The sequence below is a fragment of the Sturnira hondurensis genome, unplaced genomic scaffold (genome assembly GCF_014824575.4).
Source record: "Sturnira hondurensis isolate 20B ecotype Veracruz unplaced genomic scaffold, ASM1482457v3 Scaffold0021555, whole genome shotgun sequence".
In the NCBI taxonomy this organism is placed as follows: Eukaryota; Metazoa; Chordata; class Mammalia; order Chiroptera; family Phyllostomidae; genus Sturnira; species Sturnira hondurensis.
Window position 1 is genome coordinate 3,020,579 of NW_028094186.1, and position 21,866 is coordinate 3,042,444.

At 51.8% G+C, this 21,866-nt stretch overlaps 1 protein-coding gene across 3 annotated transcripts in view; it reads left to right on the forward strand.

The window, feature by feature from the left end:
- ASAP3 (ArfGAP with SH3 domain, ankyrin repeat and PH domain 3) overlaps positions 1–21,866 on the forward strand; it is a 43,574-nt gene that overhangs the window by 6,747 nt on the left and 14,961 nt on the right. For all 3 annotated transcript variants that reach the window (XM_037032840.1, XM_037032841.1, XM_037032842.1), the window contains exons 2-5: positions 15,008–15,080; positions 15,178–15,323; positions 17,565–17,639; positions 18,683–18,732. In XM_037032840.1, coding sequence (XP_036888735.1) covers positions 15,008–15,080; positions 15,178–15,323; positions 17,565–17,639; positions 18,683–18,732 — 344 coding nt within the window. The remainder of the gene's footprint in view (positions 1–15,007; positions 15,081–15,177; positions 15,324–17,564; positions 17,640–18,682; positions 18,733–21,866) is intronic.

Genomic DNA, 21,866 nt, shown 5'->3' on the forward strand with positions numbered 1-21,866 from the left:
CCTGTAGCCTGGGAGCAGTGGGCTAGACCATAGAGCTTTGGTGTGTGTAAGCTCCACCATCCAGGTTTGTGTAAGTGCCCTCTGTGATGTTTGCACAGTGGCAGAATCATCGAACGACTCAGTTCTCAGATTGCATCCGCGTTACTAAGGGATGCATAGCAAGTATCATCAAGGTGCGTTGATGGAGTACATGTGCGAAGCGGTCAAAAACAGTTCCCAAATTCCTAATGGGGGAATGTCATTTGCCCTTCTCAGGAAGGGGGAATCTGGGAGAGGGACAGGTTTGGGGGAAAATCAAGAATTCAGATTATACATCTTACAGGCCTGTGAGACATCCAAGGGGGGATGTCAAGAAGGCATTGGATATATGAGTTTGGAGATCAAAGGAGTGGGTTGGAAACACACATTTGAGAGTTGTCAGCATTGAGATGCTGGGTTTCAAGCTTGCATCTGTGTAAGAGTCGCCTGGCATCATTCCCAGAGAGTCTAATTCACTAGCTGTATCTTACTTGGGCTTCCTATTGCAAGTAACAGAGACCATCCTGGGCTGATTTAAACAAAAAAGGAGTTCATTTAAACAAAAAAGGAATATTCAGCAGTTCACAAGATTTCTGGGAAGCCAGAGACTAGGGTGGGGCATCAGGCAGGGTCTCAGCCAAAATCACCCCACTGAGCCAGTTTGGTGAGGACACTGCTACTATCTACTAATGTCATAGCTTGCACTGCCACCATGCCTGGAGACTGGGCACCTTCAGTGCTATTGCCACCAGCATAAGAATAGATGTTCTACTCTCTCTGCTCCTGATTCAGTTTCCAGAGAGTGCCTCTGATTGGCCAAGCCCAGCTCGTACACCTGTACCCTAGCTGCAAGGGAGGCTGGAAAAGCAAGAATTTGGTCTTACCAGCTTTTATAGGAGGCAAACTCTGCCAAGATTTGTGCAGGGGGTAATTTTCCAGACTAACCAAAAAAAAAAAAAAGGAAAGAAGCCAAATATCCTTAGCAGATTTGCCAACATGCAGGACATTATCTGGGAATCTTCATTTTAACAAGAATGCCATGTCCTGGCTGGTGTGGCTCAGTGGATTGAGCACCGGCCTGCAAACCAAAGGGTAGCCAGTTCAATTCCTGGTCAGGACACGTGCCTGGGTTGTGGGCTAGGTCCCCAGTAGGTGGCACACAAGAGGCAACCACACATTGATGTTTCTCTCCCTCTCTTTCTCCCTCCCTTCCCCTTTCTAAAAAAGTTAAAAAAAAAAAGAATACCAGGAGATTGCTCGTGCAGGCAGTCCATTGCATTAGCTGGTGTTTAAAGCCGTGGGAATGGATGAGATCACCCAGGGAGGGGAATGAAGAGGGCCCAGGCACAAGCTCCAGAGAGTCCCAGTGTTGAGAGATTAGGATGGGAAGAGGAGTTAATGAAGGAGACTGAGAAGGGGCTGCCAATGGGGAAGGAGAGAAATCAAGAGAGTGCAGTACCTCAGAAGCCAGGAGAGGAATGTTCCGATGAGGGAGCTCTGTCACATGCTGCCTACCTGTCCATAAATAAAATAAGAAAATGGCAGACATGACCCTGGCTTTAACACCATAGAAGTCATTGATGCCCTTAAGAACCAATTTAGTGCTATTTTCCCCTCCACACCAGCCTGGACTGATTTCAGGAGATGGCAGATGAGACGTTCTCCCCCACATAGGGGAGCGGAGGCCTGGACCAAGAGAATTTTCCAGGATGGACTCAGTATCCAGCTCCTCTGAGCCCAGCCTCTTCCCATACCAGCTGGCTCTGTGCAAGGGCAGAGGGGCTTCTAGGAGTTGTCAGCCTTGCGTCCAGTCTCCGGAGTCTCCTCCCCTCCTCAAATTTCAGTCTTCTGTGCTTAATTTCTTTCCTTGTGTTCAGCTGTTTCTGGCCAATGAGGTGACATAAGCTGATTTGGGAACTTTAGGTCAGAGCACAAGGAAAATGCTTTCCCTCGAAGGTAATTCGGTAGTACAGGCATCCCCGAGAGATATTCAGGGTTTGCTTCCAGACCACAGCAACAGAGAGAGTCTGGCAAAAAAGGGAATTATAATCCTTTTGCTGGTGGAAGGTCTTGCCTTTAATTTGTGAAGAATGCGACATCTGTGAAGCACAGTAAAGTGAAGCACGATGAAACCACGTGCGCTGGGTTAGTCCTTCGACAGAGCTAGGCGTCCCCTTGGACGGGCCCAGTGCTTGGGCCCGGAGCACAGGAGTTGGTGAGGCCCACGGAGGCACAGTGGGTTCCCCAGGACTCTGGGGCAGAGTTCTGGGCTCTGTGTGTCTGGGGAACATTGTGACTGGGCCTCAATATGGAGGTCTGGAAGGCCGAGCTGGGAATAGCTGCTAAACGTTCTCTGTCTCAGCTGGGTTTTGACCTTGACCGCGTTTTAAGAGCTTCAGGCTCCACCCAGACCTACTGAGTCAAAATCTCTGAGATGTGAGGCCTGGACAAGTGAGCGTTTCGGCAGTTCCCCCGTGACTCTGAGGAGCAGTTGGGGTGAAAATAGTTGTGGGAGCTACTGCAGGCCCGCTCACGGTTAGTAATCCTTTAAACTCTGTTTCTTGAACACCCCCTGTATACGACGTTGGGATGGTAGGTTCTCAGAGCATGGTTCTGAGAGCATGGGGAAGGCAGGTTCTGAGAGCTGGAGATGGTAGGTTATAAGCATTTCCCAAATATTGATTCATATAATCCCCTTCTTCGTCTGGGAAGAAGGACTCAAGTCCATGAAAAAATGATTGTCAACCCACAGCCTATGGGCTCGTGGCTGAGGTCTGGAGATTGCAGCGACTGCAATCAGGTGGACCTGGGTTTCAGCCCCTGCTGGTTGTGTGACCTCGGGCAAGTGACTCAACCTCTCCGAATCTCAGTTTCCCCATCTGTAAATCAGGAGTGATAATAACAATCTTATGGGGTTTTTTGGGGGGATCATATATAAAATACCTAGCATATACCTGGCACATAATAGATATTTAATAATTTTTTTAATTCCTTTTTACTAAAAACACAAGTAGACCGGCACATGTGACAGTTAAAGAGATCAGGAAGCACACAGAGAAAAGGGGAGGCACTGGCGACGGGGATGAGGTCATCACCACAAGTGAGCACTAAATTGTCCATGCAGCCGCGGCGCCAGAGCAGAAAGAGAACTCTCGTGAGCCATGGGGGTGTCCAGGAGCGAGTAACTGAACCTAATTCTGGACAGGGCAGGTTCTTCCCTCCACTCTGCCCTGCCTCTCTCTGATCCACTCATTTCTTCATCAGACATTTGAGAGCCCACCCAGGTCCCAGTCCTGGCTGGACATTGTAATTCCCTGGGTTGCTTTTTGGTAGATTTGCAAAATCGGAGGTGAAAGCCGCTATTTCAACTGTTTTAAAGGTACAGCTCAGTGGTTTTTATTCACAGTGTTGTGCAGTCACCGAACTAATCCCAGAACATTTCCATCAGCCCCAAAAGGGAAACTGTGTTCGATAGCAGTTACTTCCCACCCCACCCCCCAGCCTCTGGCAGCTTTCTGTCTCAGTGGATTTGCCTGTTCTGGACAAGTCATAGCAGTGGAATCCTGCGATATGTAGCCTTTTGTGTCTGGCTTCATTCAGTGAGCGTGATGTTTTCAAGGTTCTTCCGTGTCATCTGGGTTGCCTTAAAAGCAATAAACCAGGATGGCAAACACCAGGCAGTGTTATAAGCATTTCCCATGTGTTGATTCATAGAACCCCCGTAAGGAAACAAGGGCACAGAGAGATAAAACAACATAGTAAACAGGGTTGCCAAATAATATACAGGATGCCGTGCAAAATTTGGGGCATACTTATATGAAAAACTTACTCATTGATCATCTGAAATGCAACTATAGCTGTATGTCCTGTATTTACTTTTGCTAAATCTGGCAGCTCCACCAACACTGAATGGCAGAACCGGGATTTGGACTTGGGCCATCCAAAGCACTCGGAGGTGCTTCTCCTCACTCTACTGGTGATGCCTGGCTATCCTTCCGCCTCCCCACAGTCTTTGATTTAATAGGTCTGACATGAGACTGTGGCACCCTTGCTTTTTCAAGTGTTCCAGGTGATTCCACTCAGCAGCCTGGGGATATGTGACTCAGGGCCCGGGAATACAGAGATGTCTGCTGGGCAGGATAGCCTCCCTGCAGCCGCCCTGTGTGCCCAGCGCTGGGATAGGTGCTTCGATATTTGCTCACATTCAGTCTGATAGGACAGGTGCTCTTATTGTCCCATTTGACAGATGGGAAAAAGGAGGAAACTTAGTCACTTGCCCCAGGTCACACAACTAAACGTTGGAACCCGAATTTGGACCTCATGACAGTGTGAGGTAAAAGCTGGAGTCCTTAACTCCTGCTGTCTTTTCTGTGTTTCCATAGGGCCTTGCTAACGTCCATTCATTCATTTACTCATTCGTTCATTCCACAAGCACTTATTGTGCCAGTCAGTCCTTATGCTGGACGCTGTGGATGCAAAAGCAAATGAGCCAATCCCTGCCCTTTCGGAGTTTTCAGAACTCGGACATGTCAGATAAACAAGGGCCATGAGCGTCCTGATTAAAATGGGCACAGGGAGGCATATAGGTGAGCGAGCTGAGTTCTGGAGGGGTCAGTTCTGTGTGGTAGGTACGGGGGGTGACCTTCAAGCTGAATCGGGAAAGATGAAGTGTTTACTGAGCAGAATGGGAAGGTCTCTCCAGGCAGCGGGAGCAGGGTGAATAAAGGCCTGGCAATCTGAGGAAATTGCAAAAAGTTGGACGGGGCTGGGGTTTAAGGGATTAGTGATGGTTATCAAGTCCAAGTGGGGGCAGGGAGGGATTCATCCAGGCCTGCAAGGTGGCCCGGAGGATGGGAAGGCATGGGACCCTTTGCTTCTCTGTTCAGGAGGGCAGGCTGGGCTCTCCCCAGAGCTGGGTGGAATTCAGGGCTTGGGGCCAGGCTGGGGTCAGACCGGAATCTTCGGCCGTCTGTCTGCAGAGTTCTTGTTCTCTTAGCTCATCCCTACTGAGCAGTCTCCTGAGGAAAGTCCTGGCCAGGAAACTTGGGGTTTGCAGAGGCCTCAGCATATGGTGAGGGTGAGGCCCCCTCCCTGCAACCCTTCTTCCTCCCCGCTTCCCACCACCCTGCAAGGGGCGGCTGGCAAGGCTGGGCTGGCAAGGCGGGACAGGTTCCCCGGCTGGGGAGAAGTCTGTGGGGGCCCCACCGAGGGGCACACGGCCAGTCATGGGCTCCAGCAGTGCAGGAAGGAAAAGAGTGAGAGGCCGAGGGGTCCTGAAATAACAAATGTCAGAGATGGCGGGAGCCTTCCACGTCACCACCTAACCTCTTCAGTCCAGATGAGGAGTCGGGCCCTGGTGAGGGGGATGGAGACTTAGCGAGGTCACACCAGAGGCTGGGGCCGGCCCCAGGTCCTGGCTCCCAGGCCTGCAGTATAGCCACTGCAGGGGCTGCCCCTTCCACATGGGTGTGCAAAGAGCAGCTAGGAAGAGTCCTGCTCACCTCTGACACCTCCTGACTGGCCCAGCTTGGACTCTCAGGTGCTGGGGCTGGGGGCTTCTCCAGATGAAAACCGTTTGGAGACTTTTGTTCCTGCTGGTGGCTGAGGTTGGAGCAGCCTTGCAGGTATGATTAACCTTGACTTTGAATCCCAGAGCCTTGACCTCAAAGGGTGTTTAGAGTTCATGTCTGTCAGCTCTAAATTGTACAGATGGTGAAACTGAGGCCCAGGATCAAGGAACTTGCTCAGAGGGACTAATGGCAGGTGCAGGTGTAAAATTCAGTGCCCTCCTTCCCTCACAGTGTTTCCACATTGGCTTTCATGCCCAGCATCCACCATTGGACAAAACGGGACCCAATTCAGTCTTCACAGCAATCCCTACAGCGGTAGCTGGGGCGCGGCGAGGGGGCATGTACCCGTGCTTCGCTCTAGCGTGATAGTGAGAGAGGGCTCTGGAGGCAGAGGGCTCTGTGCTTCCTAGAGCCACCTCTGTGACCTTGAGCCAGTTGCCTAACCTGCCCCAGCCTCTGTGAAAGGAGGAGGATAATAACTACCTCCCAGGGAAGCGGGGAGGAATAACCCAGGTGCCTGCCCCAAAGCCAGCACTCGGTAAGTGGGCGGAGGTCGGATTCCTGTTAGTAAGTGGATGCATCCTCAGAGCCCGGAATTGAGTCCTTCCTGTTGGGTGATATGCTCTGGGCTGGACTGGGCTGTGCTCCCCATCACCCTGTCATGCCTAGTAGACAAGAGTCTGCTGCTGAGTCCCAGCGTTGACTTTCTGCCACCAGATTTATCAAGTCACTCCTCTCCTGTTGAGAGCCCTCCAGCAGCCTCCGGTCTCTTACGGGGTAGCACGTAGAGGTTTGGACCAGAAGCACAGACTCTGGAGTGCGGCACCCTGGGCCTGAGCCTAGGTTCCACCCCTCGATTGTCGTGTGAGCCTGGGCAAATGCCGTAACTTCCCTGGGCCTGTTTCCTCATCTGCGAAGGCTCCCGGGGGTGTTGACAGGATTACACCCAATGATATAAAGTATGCCATGTACGTAGAATGAGCCTGGCACATAGTAGGGATGATATAGAAGCATCTGTGCAGCTTTCTTTATGAGCATGGTCTCCCAGCGAGTCAGTTCAGGCCCTGCTGAGCCTCACCGCTCACCATTTCCCCTCCAGTCCTGGTAGGCACCTGTTCCAGTAAGTCCTGGCTGGTCCCCAAATGTGCCCAGCACTCCTACCAGGGACTTACAGAGGCGCCTCTCCTCTCTGAGTCATCTTCCCCGCCCTGCTTGGCTTCATCAGTGTCTCCTTTTTTTCAAGGCTCTGGTGTAGCATCACTTCGTCCTAGGGTGGGGTGGGTGCTCCTCGTCTGCGCCCCCACACAGGTTTCTCTCCTGCTCTGTGGTCCCCAAGCCCTCCTCTGCCCTTAGCAACTGTATCCTTGTCTCCTTGTGAGCACTTTCAGGCAGTGCCCAAGCCTGACATCTCTCTCCCAGCCCCTGCAAGTGCAGCCAGGCACTCAGTACGTTTGAATGAGCTCCTTCTACGTGCCAGTGACTCTGTCAGAGACGTTACCCCAGCCGCTCCCCCTCTGCCGCACTGGGTGGAGAGGAGCAGGTTTGCAGACGAGATCCTGGAGTAGACACTGTTAAGGGAGTGGAGCTGAGCTGGGATTGCCCAGAAGCAAATACTTCTCAGTCCCACCCTTTCCCCTCCTTGCTGGCCACCCAGGAAGGGCCCTGTGGGGTTCCCTGCCTTGCTCTGGATCTGGTGGCTGGGCAGGTGGATGAGAAAAGGCAGACTTAGAGCATGACGTGAATAGGACAGCTCACGTCTCCATGGGCTGCCAGTGTTCCCATCTTCAGGTGACTCAATTCGCAGTGGGGAGGGGGCCAGAGCCTCAGCAACTCTCATTCCCATGTTGCAGGTACGGATTCGCTTAGAGAGGCAGGGGCTTGCTCAGCATCTCAGAGCTAGCAAGGAATTGGGGCTTGAATTGAACCCAGGTCTCCTCACTCTGCATCCTGTGCTCTCTCTACAGTGTGTCCTCTTTGTAAATATTTAGGCCACAGCACTTGGCGGCTACCTCTAGCCAGCAGGTCAGCTAAACCCGTTCTGCCTGCCCCGTAAAGACCCTCCCGCCTGGCCCTTGTCCTCTGTCGGTCATGGCCAAGCCCTCAGGCTGGCTTCTCCAAAACCCACTGTTCCCCACCCCGCCCCTCTGTTGAGAGCCGTGCCCAGACAGCTGTCTATTAAAAGGGGCCAGATCAACATGCTAAGGTGTCAAGGATGAGTTTCAGATAACTTGGTGCCTTGGTTCCCAACTTTCCTGAATATAAGAGGCTCTTTATTAACTTAGTAGAAATTTCTCTTTATTAAATTGTAGAAATTTTTAAACATACACAAAAGCAGATTTATACAACTTCAACGGTTAATATTTTGCCCATTTTATCGTTTCATCTACCAGCCCTCACTTTTTTCTGATAATGGAAAATTTAGAGTATTCAGAACAGAATGAATGGAATGATGAACCACCCCATCATTTACCGGTAACCCCATCCTGCCCTCTCCACATATGCCCACCCATTTCCCTGACTCTCATCTTATTTTGAAGCAAATTCCAAACATCATAACACTTAAATATGTATCTGTAAACAGTGAAGACTTTTTTGTTTATATAACTAGAATACCATTATTGTACCCTAACATATTAACAATAATTCCTAAATCATCAATTATCCTGTTTTCAGATTTTCAGTCGTCTCTTAATCATCCTATCTTTCTCTCTCTTTTTTCTTTTTTTTCTAGAGAGAGGGGAAGGGAGGGAGAAAGAGAGAGAGAGAAACATGTATGAGAGAAACATCAGTCAGCTGCCTCTCACCCGCCGCACTGCCCCCCCCATCCCCCCCCCCCCCCNCCCCCTCCCCCCCCCCCCCCCCCCCCCCCCCCCCCCGCCCGCAACTAGGGATGTGGACCGCAACTCAGGGGTATGCCTGACTGGGAATCGAACAGGCGACCCTTTGGTTCACAGGCTGGCACTCAATCCTACCGAGCCACACCAACCAAGGCTGTTTTCTTTGCATTTTTATATATCATTTTATTAAATGTTTTAAGTCTAAATTTTAGTTTGCTCATTAAAATATCGTGTTTTAATTTTCACGTTGAACTTGCGCATGTAACTTAATCTTTTGTGGACATCGGAGTCCAAGATCGAAGGAGCCGGGATCGGGCCACCTCATGGGAAGACCCCGTTTTAATGTCGAGGTTTCATTTCCTCAGCAGTTGTACTTTTAGAGTTGATTGACCAAGAAGTGGAAAAGGACAAAAAGCTACCATGAATTCAAAAACGCTTTTACAAATTTCTGGGTCTTATCAATCATAACACCTGCACACATATTTGGTCATACAGATTTGTGAGACTTTTTTTTTTTTTATCTGTAGTGCTCATGGTAAGTGTGGCTTCTTAGGGCCCTGGTGGTAATTCCATGGACCTCCAGGGCCTGGGGCCCACAGACCGGAAATGAACAAGGAAGTTACAGGCAGTTTGGGTCTCGTGTCCTTCCCCACCACTTTCTGTTTGTGTGATTGACTAATGATGCCACAAAGGTGGTGCCTATGCCTTATAATAGTCCAAAGGAGTGAATGTCTAAGGGTGGAATTTAATCTTCGGCTCCCAGGGCCTTAGATTTAGGAGCTCTGCCCCCTTGGCAGAGTCTCCATGGTAACCACAGCTGGCTCTGAGAGATCACAGGAATGAAGAATGAGTCCTATTGATGAATCCTGACCCAGGAGGAGGCCCTTCCAAGCAGGACAGCTGGGCATGGACCTAGTGCTGCCATCTGCGGTGCCTTTGGCTGCAGAGAAGACAAACCAGAGAGCCGGGGCACGGGTGTGTGTGTGTGTGTGTGTGTGTGTGTGTGTGTGTGTTTGTGAAGGAAAGAGAGAGAGAGAGAGATTTGGATGGGGCGGGGCAGGGCCACCAGCTGGAATTCAGGCTTTGTCTAGGACAGGACAGGCGAGGCTATCTGAAGGCCTGCAATTGGTTCCCAAGTCCAGACATGTCCCCGATGCTCTGTGCCCCAGCCGCCTTTCTCCAGGGCCTACATGGGCTCCTTCATGGAGCCATTGACTCAGCTTCAAGAGAAATCTGAGTGATCATCAGTAGGAACCCCAAATCCAGGGCCTGCGTCACTGACTAGCATCTGAACTCCTTGAATACTTTAAGCAACAGGAAGCTCCCTCCCTCCAGGGATCCTGTATTCTTCCTTAGGAACTTCTTCCTCTGGTTGAGCTGAGCTCTGATTTTATCTCCTGAACTTCCACCTCGTGGTCCTGGGAATGCTCTCCAAGGCCCCCACTGAACACATCTGTTTCTCTTCAGTAGGAAAGCCCTTGGAGCATTTGTAGCGGGGGCCCCCCCACTGTTGTCAACCTTGCTTTCTTTGGATGGGTCTCCTGTCCCTCCCTCTCCCTCCTCCCTCCCTCCCCAAAGTTTGAGAAGATGGTGAGAGGATATGGCAGAGGTGGTGGAGTTGGGGTTCAGAGTCCGGTCTAGTCCTAGGGTCACAGAAGCCGTGTCCCCTAACCTTTGTGGGGCCGCTTGTTGGTGTGGAAACACTGGCCCTGGACTGGCCGGACCTCAGTTTAAATCAGACTCTGCCACTCTTCAGCATTCTCTGATCTGGACATACCTGGATCTGTTTTCTCCTGGCAGCGCCGTCTCTAAAGTGTGAAGCGTGGCTGGGAGAGTGACACGGAACGTGCCTGGCACAGAGCCAGCACATGTGACGTCTTTCTCTGTGGCTGCCCAGCGGTAGACGTTTCACTTGGCCCCTCGGCACCTGTGGTTCCCACATCTTATGAGCAGGGTCATCTCGGGGCAGGGTGTCTCTAATTAGCTCCAGGAAAGTTGAAAAATTCCTGAGCCAAACTGAACTTAATTTGGAAATAGATAACATTTTTAGCTTTCAAATAGTAGTGTTATACACGTTTTACCTATGTGAACTCATTCAATCTCCCCAACAACCCTGTGTAGTAGGAACTATTATCATCCTCATTTTTTGAATGGGGAAACTGAGGCACGGAGAGGTCTGCTCTCTAACAGAGCAGATGTTTAAAGCCAGGTAGTTTGGGCCAGTCCCATACTTTTAGCGACGATGAATTACTGCACCTCGGAAGGGTAGAAGTAGGTCAGTGATTCCCAGACTTCAGTGCGCATCAGAATCGCCCTAGTTCAAACACGAATGGAGCCCGGGCCAGTGTGGCTCAGTTGGTTGGAGTGTCGTCCCCTACACCAAAAAGTTGGGGGTTCAATTCCCACTCAGGGGACATATCTAGGTTGCAGTTTCAATTCCCAGTCAGGGTGCATATGGGAAGCAACCAAGAGATGTTTTTTTTTTCTTCCCTCTCTCTCACATCCATAAACACATGTAAAAAATAAGATTTTATTTACTTACTTTTAGAGAGGGGGAAGGGAGGGAGAAAGACAGGGAGAAAAACAGCAATGCGAGAGAGATGCATCTGTTGGTTGCCTCTCACATGTCCCCAACCAGGGACCCGGCCCACAACTCAGGTTTGCGGGATGCTGCCCAGCCAACAGAGCCACACCAGTGGGGGCCATATTTAATTTTTTTTTTAAAAACCCACAAATCCATGAGCCCCACCCCAGATTTTCTGATTCAGCCAGAGATTTTGCATTTCCAGCATTGTTCCCAGGTGATGGAGATGCTGCTGGTCCAGGGACCCCACTTTGAGAATGACTGACTATTGGGGATTAAACAGAGCCACCTACTTCCAGACCTGGCTTTTCCCCTGGCCTGTCCCTGCCCAGGCTCGGGAAATGAGGGTCGATCTCACACAGGGGCCGAACACAAACCACAGTAAGAACCGGACACATTTTTCCCCAAAGCCTCAAGCCTTGGCGCCTGTCTGTGATCTCATGTCAGTCTCACAGTAACTCTATGAGTTAAGTGGAAAACGGAGGTTTTTTTCCCCAAGAGGAGGTTTGGAGAAGTGGCTGGGCTCGTGTCTCCCAGGGAGAGTGTTTGGGGGAGTCTGAGGCCAGCATTTCAGCTTGTGACTCATCACTGCTGGACGCCCCTGTGCCTTTCCCCAGATACCTTCCCATCCCCAGGCTGTGGTCAGAATCTCCTCCTTCAAACTATAGTTCTGCCCTGGCTGGTTGGCTCAGTGGATTGAGTGCCGGTCTGTGAATCAAAGGGTCGTAGGTTCGACTCCCAGTCAGGGCACATGCCTGGGTGGAAGGTTGGGTCCCCAGTGGGAGGGAGTGTGGGAGGCCACCACACATTGATTTCTCTCCCTCTCTTTCTCCCTCCCTTCCCCTCTCTAAAAATAAATAAATACAATCTTTAAAAAAATGAAATAAATTTTAAAAAAAGAAAAATAGAAGCCTAAGAAAAACTATAGTTCTTTAGCTTAAATCTTTGCCCATTGTATCATAGGGGGTAGGTATTATCATTTATACCCTGGTGTGAATGATTTTCAGATATTTTCTTGAGATGGGGGTGATTAGAACTCTCCCGTCTTTTGGCCCCTTCAGGCACTTGTGTGTTTATATGTCTGCAAGCCTCTTGAAGGAAGGGGCCACGCTTGGCTGAAAGAGGCACCCATAGATGCTTGTTGGAATGAATGATAGTTCATAGTTCACAAACAAGTGAACTATGTTGTCTTGCCCATTCTTCTCAGAGCAGGCCTCCCTCCTCTAGCAATCCCACCGTTACACCCAGTGCTTCCCGTGCTGCCCGCCTCACAGTGCAGCCAGTCTCTTAGTTTCTTTTCTTCCTGCCTTGTCCAAGGGTTGAGTGTCATAGCATCAGGGAAGCCTTCCCTGCTCTTCCTAAGTAGGCATGGCTCTGCTTCCCCTGGGCTCCCAGGTACCTTGTCCATCTGACATTGTGCCCTGGTCACTTTACAAGTATCTGTTTACTTGGCTCCTTCTCACCTTAGATGGAGATGTGCTGAGAGCTGAGACTGTGTCTTTTGCACAGGGTTTGGATGCACAGCAGGCACTCAGTGACTAGTTGAATGAATGAATGAATGAATGAATGAATGAATAGCTGTGTGAACCTTGATTGTTACAAGCAATAAGGGCAGGAACCGTATCTTTCTGGGAGGCTGTTTCCTCTGTATGTCTGACAAGGCCATCAGGGGACAGTTCGTAGGTGATTAGGGTGACTTACCTGTCTACACCACGTACAGCCAGGTTCAGCTCCAAGTGACAGAATACTCAATATATCGGGAGCTGGCAAGTTACCCGAAACCAGGGCAGCTCTTTTCTTCTGCAGCAGCCCGCGTCTCGTGCTTCTTTCTACACACCTGCTTTACTCTTTTTTCTTGTACACGGTGGGCAAGACCCCCCAGCCTGACCACTTCCAATCAGTTGGCTCGCTTCCCAGAGCCCAGTTCCAGATCCCTTGGAGGCAGAATCTGATTGGCCCACCGTGGGGCAGGTGTCCGCCCTGGCCCAGTGAACTCTGACTAGGACAAACAAGGCAGCAAGGGTTCACCTCCAGAGGGGAGGAAGGCAGTTTCCAGAGAAGGGGCCTCATGGGCTAAGAAAATCCCCAAAAGGCGTCTAGAGTATGGACTTAGTAGGCCTGGGACTCTGCCGACTATCATTCGTTTAGGTAAACAATTTTGAGCACTTTCTGTATGCTAGGCACACAGATTGACCTTCTAGACAGGTTTCTAAATCTCGTTGGAATTTGTTCATATCTTTTTTGTTCATATTGACTTTTGGAGTGAAGTCACAGCTCCTGAAGTTAATCACCTCCCAGCTTTTCCTTTTCAAGTTTCAAGGTGGGGATCAAGGGCTTTGGTGGCCACGTCTCTGGGAGCTTTAGAGACGTCCGTGTTCTCTCCCCCTGTCTTTGTCTCTCCAGGAAGAAGTGTCTTAATTCAATTTGGCCCCTGTCCCCAGTCTCCCTAAGTCCTTGACATTCTTCCTTTAGCCCTGTTCAGAACCAGTGAGCTTCCCCGGGTTCCAAATGTGAAAGTGTCTCAAGTTCATGCTCAAGGTGGAAAATACTAGGTTTCTCCTCTATATAGGAAGAGTATCCAGAATTTGATGGACCTTTTTATCATTGGCAGCAGCTGCTGATAAAAGAGCACAGGTACTATCCAAGGAGGACACACTCCGCTTAGCACCATGTAAACCCTTTCTCCGCATGGTCTCATACAAACTAATCTTCATAACGAGACTGAGAGGGAGGCACTATTTTCCCTCCTTTCCCTCCTAGCTGAGCAGGAAGCGCTGAGAGAATCAGCAACTTGCCCAAGGTCAGGCAGCATCTGGGCAGTGGAGCTGGGCTTGGAAACCAGACCCCGCCCCCAGAGACTTCCCACATGCCCCGATGCTCCGAGAATGCTCTGCGTAGCCCTGCGCACGTCCTCTGTGAGCCCTGTTTAGAATCTTTGGAGATACCATTCCAATGTGTTTGCTAACTCGTGTCACAGTGTAGTAACTCTTTAGAGCGGAAACTCTGATCCCATTTTAGTCACTGGACAAAACAGGTGGGGCTGGGGTCAGGGCGGGGCTGTGGATGGAGCACTGTCCTGGGCCGCCCCTGGAAGCCCAGCTATGTAGCCTGCCCACAGTGGGACTGGGCATGGCCTTCCCTGCTCTTGGCCTCACATTCCTCATCCGTGGGTCTGTGGGCCCTTTGCAGCCCTAACATTCCAACTCCACTATGCACTTCATAAGGGTTTCATGGGGTTGGCAGCTTCCACACCCCAGTGGAAGATGGGTGGTTTCCGTGTGGGGGAACCCACCGGGGGCCTGTGGGGCCGCTTCTTGCCATCACAACTGGCCTTCCCTGGTCTGCTGTTTGTTCTGCCACCCCCGCACTTTGCAGCTGCTCCATGTCGGCTCACCAGTCCTTCCCAGTGGGGTGCTCACTGTGTGCCCTCTGCCCCCTCCGGTCTCACTGTCCTCCCATGGTACCCTGCCTCTGCCCCATCGTCCTCACACAGCTGCTTATTGAGCCTGGGATTTGGAGAACAAGATTGCCCCCATCTCTGTCTTTCAAGAAGGTAGCGATGTCCATGTTCTCTCCCTGGTCTTTGCTAAGCAGTTTGTATGTATTCATAAAGTCATTCATTCCCTCAGCAGCTCTTTGAGTCTACAGTTTTGTAGACAGGTCGTCCAAGGCTCGGAGAAGTTAACAGGTTTGTCTAGGTTGACACACTGGGTAGTGCCAGAGCCGAGACTCAAGCCAGGTCTGGCATATCCCATGATGCCCATACCTCAGAATCACTGTGTTTACTCCGCCTGCATTGGACCTGGGGACAAGTCTGTGGTCCTTCTGAAGTGGTGGGACTGGTCTGTGGGTCTCTTTGGGTCTGTTTATGTTTGGTGGAGGGTGCAAGGGGACCCTAGGGAGGGAGTCTATTTTTGTGTTTGGAGGGTGGGATCGTGGAATCAGGCACCCCTCCCAGCTGGGCGTCCCTGAACTTCTGTCTCCATGTTTGCTTCCAGATCCTGGAAGGAGACCAGGCTGTCCTACAGAGGATAAAGAAGGCTGTGCGGGCGATCCACAGCTCTGGCCTTGGTGAGTTGCAGTCTGCCTGATGCCCAGCCTGGCCAGGCAGTCCCTTCCCCAGCCCCAGACTGAAGCTAACTCTGAGCTCCCTTCCCTATCTCCACAGGCCACGTGGAGAACGAGGAGCAGTACCGAGAGGCCGTGGAATCCTTAGGCAATAGCCACCTGTCCCAAAACAGTCATGAGTTGTCTACCGGCTTCCTGAACTTGGCCGTGTTCACCCGTGAGGTGGCTGCACTGTTTAAGAACCTGGTGAGGACCCTGGTCCTTTCTTAGCCAGCCTCTAGCCCAGGCTCAGGGCAAATCTAATGGGCTTAAGAACCTGGATAGGAAAGAGTTGGTTTCCACCCTTCTCGGAGGTTGTCATTGACCTCTAGTGTCCCTTGACCTCTGACCCATGACCTGAGGTCCCTTTCTAGTTCCGACCTACCTTTGCAGTCTTCTTCCTCTGTGACTCCTCACCGGTGTCTTCTCTGTCCTCTTCTTCGTCTTCTGTGGTGACTAGCCAGGAGCAGAGGGGTCTCAGCAGCGGGGAAGAACCCCACACGAGAAAGGGCTTCCTGGAGGAGGTTGGGGAGAAGAGAGCGCAGGCTCTGGGGTTCCCATTTTTATGCCACCACCTCCCTTCAACCTTCTTTGTCCTCTGCGTTCCCAACCGCATCTGCTTCATCCTCAAAGAAACTGCCTTGTCTCAACAAGCCTCTCAGCTCCGCACAGTGCCCAGTGGCTCAGGCCCCTTCCGGAAACGGCCTTCTCCCCTGTCCACCAGTCCCTGCCTCGAGGCCGCCTGAGATAAAAGCTCTTGCCGGTGCAGACGTGGTCCCAGGACCTTACGTATTCACCAACCAAATCCTGGAGCGCAGCTCGGTGGGGTTGGTTTTACTATTGCCCCCACTTCACAGGCCAGGAACCTAGGACGTGAGGTTAAGCAACTCGCCTGAGGTCAGAGAGCTGGCTCTGAACCCAGGTTGTCCAGCTCTAGCATCCGAGCATGAGCCTGGCGCTGCCCCTTCCCAGGAAGGCCCCTCTCCTTCCAGGCTTCCTGGGACTGGCTCTTAGCTCTGGTGGCTCCAGTCCCACCAGTGCCATCCAGGGCTGGCAGGGTCGCATCATCTCCAAGAAGCGGTTTGCTCTGTGGTTAGGTATCTGGACCTTGGACTTAGATGGGGGCCTCAAATCCCCGCTCTGCTGCTCACTAGGTGTGTGAGCCTGGGTGAGCCACTCAATCTGCCTGAGCCCCAGGTCTCTCTCTGTAAAACTGGGATAGTAAGGGGACCTGCCTCGCAGAGTTGTAATGAAGACCACACAGCTGAGTGCCCACTCCAGAGGAAGCGCCAGTGAGTGCTGGCCGACATTGCCGTCTGTCATTACATCTCTGAGTGGCAGTGCCCCCCTCACCGGCCCTCACACACAGGCCTCACGGTGTTTGGGTTCAGCTGAATTAGTGACCTCCTTTGTCTCTACCCCTCTGTCCCTGTGTCACTCAAGCTGGTGTTTGCTAGGCATTGTAGGGCTGGCAACACAGAGAAGTGTCAGCCTCTGCCTCAGAGAGCCGAGGCCCAGTGGGAGAGACAGAAGGTGAGGTGTAGGATGACACCCAGCAACACCAGCAGATTGGCACAAACTCAGAAAAAGGGAGGTCGGCGTAGGCCACGAGTGTCGTGGTCAGGAAGGCTTCCTGGAGGAGGGGAGACCTGGGCTGTACCCTGAAAGGTGGGCTGAAATGTTAGACGGGCTGTCTGAGGTTGCCAAATGAGAGAAACTTGGCCCAAACTATGTTAATTTTTAAAAGGGGAATTTGTTGGCCTCTGTGATGGAAAGTCCAGGAGTGCAGCTGGCTTTGGGCTCCTTTTTTCTCTTAGTTTCTCTGCCTCTGCTCAGTGGGCAAGATAGCCCAGCAGGCCCAGTTCATATCTTACCTGGAGAAAGGCATAGTCTTTCTCCCATGACTTGGGCAGAAAAGTCCCAGAAAGGATCTGATTGGCTGGCTTGGGTCACATGCCTCTTCTTGATCCAACCACTATGGCCCAAAGATGGAGTACCCTCTGGTCGGTTCTGACTCCTGTACTCATCCCATGTGAGCACAGGGAAAGGGTTCCCCACATACAAAGGGAGACAAGGAACTAGCCAGACAAAACCACACATGGGCATGACAGGGGGACTTCAGAAAGTCAGAGGGGGGCCGGAAGGTGCTTCTGGCAGAAGAACAGAGATGGGGCTGACCACGGATGATCCTGGGGCAGTGAGCTGCTGAGGCTGGTCAGCCAGGGCAGGTGTAACAGCTTTTACGGGAGGCTACCTCCGCCATCCTCTTCTCCCCGCACCTTCTCACCTTTCTCTCCCCAGCTTCCTTGACCCCCAGCTTCCCTGACCCCCAGCTTCCCTGACCCCCAGCAATGTCCTTTGCCTCATGCTGCTTCCCTGTACTCAAGCCCCTTGGAGCTGGACAGATAGTCACCCAAGGTGCGGCATGGGGGTGTCTGCTTATTCCAGGTTCAGAACTTGAACAACATTGTCTCCTTTCCACTGGACAGTCTGTTGAAGGGGCAACTGAGGGATGGGCGACAGGTGAGTTGCAATGTGGGAATGAGGGGTGGGGTGGAAGATGCCCAGAGGGTGTGGGGTGGAGCAAGCCAGGAGTGGGCAGGAAACCTTAGGGGAGGCCAAGTGAGGCTGTCACAGTGGAAGTAGTGACCCCATATTACTGACCCTCAGAAGGACAGGAGGACCTGGCTCTGGGGTCAGCCTAGGATGGCCGACCTACTGTCTGCCAGGGCCCGATGTGAAGTAGCTCACGGAATTCCTACAATGCTATGGAGTGGGTTCTGTAGGTACTGTGATCCCCAGTGGAGGAAGTGGAGGCCCAGGGAGTTTGGCCACCTGCTTGGAGTTTACACAGTTAGTGTGAGGAGGAGCTAGTGTGGGATCCAGACTCACGACTCCCGTGCTTGGCTGCTCTCTCTGCACCTGGCAGCTCCTGGCTTGAGGCAGAGAGGAGCTCAGAAAAGGTGACAATAATCTGCCTGGAAAGGCTGCCCCAGACGACCCAGGGGAGGAGCTCTCCTCCCCCCAGAGGCTTCCCTCCTGACCCTAGGCTAGACACCAGATTGGGAACCACCCAAACCAGACGGGCAGCTTTTTCGCCTGGCTGACTGGGGCGCCCGGAAGTGAGGGCTGTTCTGAGGATGTGAGCAGCCAGGTCCAGGCAAACTAGGCCAGGGATCAGCCAGGTCACCCTGACTCGCCGTGTGGCCTTGGGTAGATTTCTTAGCCTCTCTGTGCTTACATTCTTCTCCCTGCACCTTTCTTATTGAGAGGATGATCTGGGACGGGGGAGGAGAAATGGAGGGATAAAGCTGGAGGAGGGGGCTCTGAACTTCATCCCCTCCTCCATCCTCTTCCTCATGGTAATCTCCATCTTCTGAGGAAGCAAATTCAGGGCAGACCCCCCAAATCTCCCCACATCCTGGGCCTGGGCCCACCAAAGCCAACTGATTCTTGGCAACTGTGGGAGGAAATCAGGTGCAGGGTTCCCCTAAAGGTAGCGAAGTGTACTGTTGATTCCACACCCCAAGGGCCCCTTTGGGCAAATTGTTCTTTTTAAACCACAGGATTCCAAAAAACAGCTGGAGAAGGCGTGGAAGGACTTCGAAGCCAAAATGTAAGTGGTTGCAGCCGGGGTGGTTTGTCCCGGAGAGTGACGGGTGTGCTGTAGCAGGAGGCTGGGTTTGGGAAGGGCCTGACTGCTGCCAGGACACGACGCCCAAAGGCGCGTGACATCTGGCTCTCTGGGGGTGGGGCTCGTTGTGGTGGTGGTTTACGACCAGGCCTAACAGGAGTCTGGGGGCTGGACCACAAGACCACCAAACGGGAGCTATGGTGAAGTGACCTCAGAATGCTGCCAGCAGAGACTCACGTGCCGGGTGGCATCAAATGTGGCAGAGACAAGATATTCCCTTTACTGAACACCTCTGTGTGCCAGTCATTTAACCTTCACAGTCGCCCAGCCCTGTGAGGGAGATAGTAGTGTCCCCGTTAACAGAGGAGGAACTGGAGGCCCAGAGAGGTTAAGTCACTTTCCCAAGGCCACACAGCCAGGCAGAGGCAGAGCTCGGTTTCCTGTTCCTTAATGCTCTGTCCGAAACACCAGGTAGTATCTATAAACATTTCGTCAGACACAGAGGAGGAAAGGGAGTTGGTGTCATACCCCGGCCTCTTATGTGCACCACCAGTGACATCACGGGGACAGAAGGAGTCTTGGGCACCTTGTGGCCAACTCCCTCTGAGTGGAGACGCCTTGGGCTCTGCCTTCTGGAATCTGCACAAGTCCTGGCCCAGCCCTCCGCCAGGGCCCAACCGGGTCCGCCATACCTCAAAGCACTGTTTGCTCTTCTTTGTATGTTTGTTTCTCTTACATTTTGCAAAACCTATACATGTTCGTGATGAATAACTTAGAAAATATGAAATATAAGAAGAAAAAAGTTTAATTATCCTGAGGAGAGGATTAGGGTCATGTGGGAAGTATCTAGTACTTCTCTGTTGTTTGAACTTTTTTTACATGGCATGGGTAACACAGTAATTTTATCACTTACACAGAGTGGGGGAAGGAGGAACTACCAAAAGCTAGGAGGAAAATCCTTAATTTCCAAGGCTAATGTAGTAACATCTTTCTAGCTATTTTTCTATACATAAAGAAAGATATTTACAAAACCAACATCATAATCATTGTATAATCTTTTTTGTACTTAAAAATGCATTGTGGCCCTGCCCAGGTAAACTCAGTTGGTTGGAGCATCATCTAGATACGCCAAGGTTGCAGGTTCAATCCCCAGTCAGGGCACACACAAGAGCTTAAAAAGAGGAAGAGTGCATTGTGACCATCTCTCTACATCATCACCTACTCTTATACATCCCTTGCGTGATGCAAGGCGTGCCAGCATCTGCACGATCCACAATGTATGTCATCCCCCCTACCACTGAGAAGCATCCTCAGAACGAAATCTTTGCTCTTGCGCATAGTTATTCCTGTAGGTTCAAAGCCAAGAAGTAGATCCCGGAGCTCTCTTGTTCCTCCAGCTCCCAGAGCCATGGGGACCGCTCTCCAGTCTGAATAAAGGGCAGGACTTCTCCCTCCCAGCAACTCCATCTCCACGCCAGCTGTGGGAGGGGTGTGGGAGCTGTGATGGGCGTGGCCATCCGCCCTCATCAGAGGCCTAGGGAGGGGTGTGAACAGCACAGGCTTTCTCTTTACGACTTCGTGTGGGTCACATGGCCTTCCTTAGTTGCCCGGAATAAGGCCCTGGCCTTTCAGGACATCGTGTACCAAATGGAAAGAGTAAACCCTATCCTGCTGACCTTTCCCAACAAGCTCTGCTTTTACCAGGTTTATGTACTGAACTTGCCTACAAGGTTTCATTTAAAGAAAAGATTCCGTGTGATGGATGGGGAAAGGAACTTGGCTGAGATAATTTAGTGGGTTATCAATGGGGCCTGATCTAGAACCCAAGGCTTCCTAGTCCAGGGTTCTTCCCGCCATGCACATGGTCTCCGGGCTCCTGACATGCATGTTACATTGGTTGAGCTACCTGTCCTGGCACACCTGGCACAGACAGCTGTATACGTTTTCCTTCGGGAGCATTGCAGGTACAGCGAGGTATTGATGAGCCGTGAGTCGATGAGTGATTCCACCTCATTCTCACCAGACCAGTCTGGGCAGCAGCTAGAAGGGTCCAGGGCTCTGACAGCAGGCGTCTGACACCACCAGGCATCTCATCCCTGTGTTTTCATATAAAAGGGAGGTTTCCCTCTCCACCTGGGGCATCCCAGGCCCTGTGCAGGAGCCAAGTGTATCGAGGCTGTTCCACGTGAGGGTCTGTTGCCTCGTCTGCGTAATGGAGCCAGGAATTCCTTGCAGGGTTGACATGGGGATGAAATAAGTGCAGTGAATATGAAGCACCTGGCACCAAAGTTCAATGGGTACTTATTGGCCATCCTTCTGAGCCAGAACTGGGACCAGAATAACCCGGCAAGGGGCTGAGAGGCAGGAGCCCAGACCTCTGCTCCCCGCATTTCCCCTGGCCAGCTCGGGGTCACGGGCAGGCACCTCCCTCGTCCGGGTCTCAGCTTCCTCATCTGGAAAATAGCTCCTGACCATGATCTACCAAAAAAGGCACCGTGACTGTCACCAGGCAGGGCAGGAGGGATGGCACAAGTCTGAGCACAGCATTGGTGACCAGGGCCGTCCCCAGGGCTCTGGCACCAGACAGACGTGGGTTCAAATTCTGCTCTGCCACCTAACAGCTGCATGACTTGAACAAGTGACTTATCATCTCAGTCTCCTCGTCGGGAAAATGGGGCTATTGCTTGAGTGCTTAAAAATAATAATCAGTAATAATACCAGCTTATACTAAAGAGCTTCCTTTGTACCAGATACTGTGATTAGGCCTTTACATCTGTGACCAGTTCGGTCCCCTTAGCAGGGACAGGTGGTGTTATTATCCCCAGCCCGCAGGTAAGTAGTGAGGGAAAATCCACCACAGTCCCCGCCTTGGTGGATCTGCCTGGTTTATAAGCAAGAAAAGAGGTGGCTCAGTGAGCAAGGAAAGCACGAAGTGACAGTGCCAAGGGACAGTGCCAGCACAGGGGTGGTAGAAAAGGCAGGTGGTTCTGTTTGGGTGGAGGGAAGGGTGGTGGGAACAGCCATCACAGGAGAGATGGTTCCAGGTCAGGCTGGCCGGTGCGTGATCCACTGTGATTCCTTTGCTCCCCCCCACCCCGGAGCGCCTGGTCCCCCTC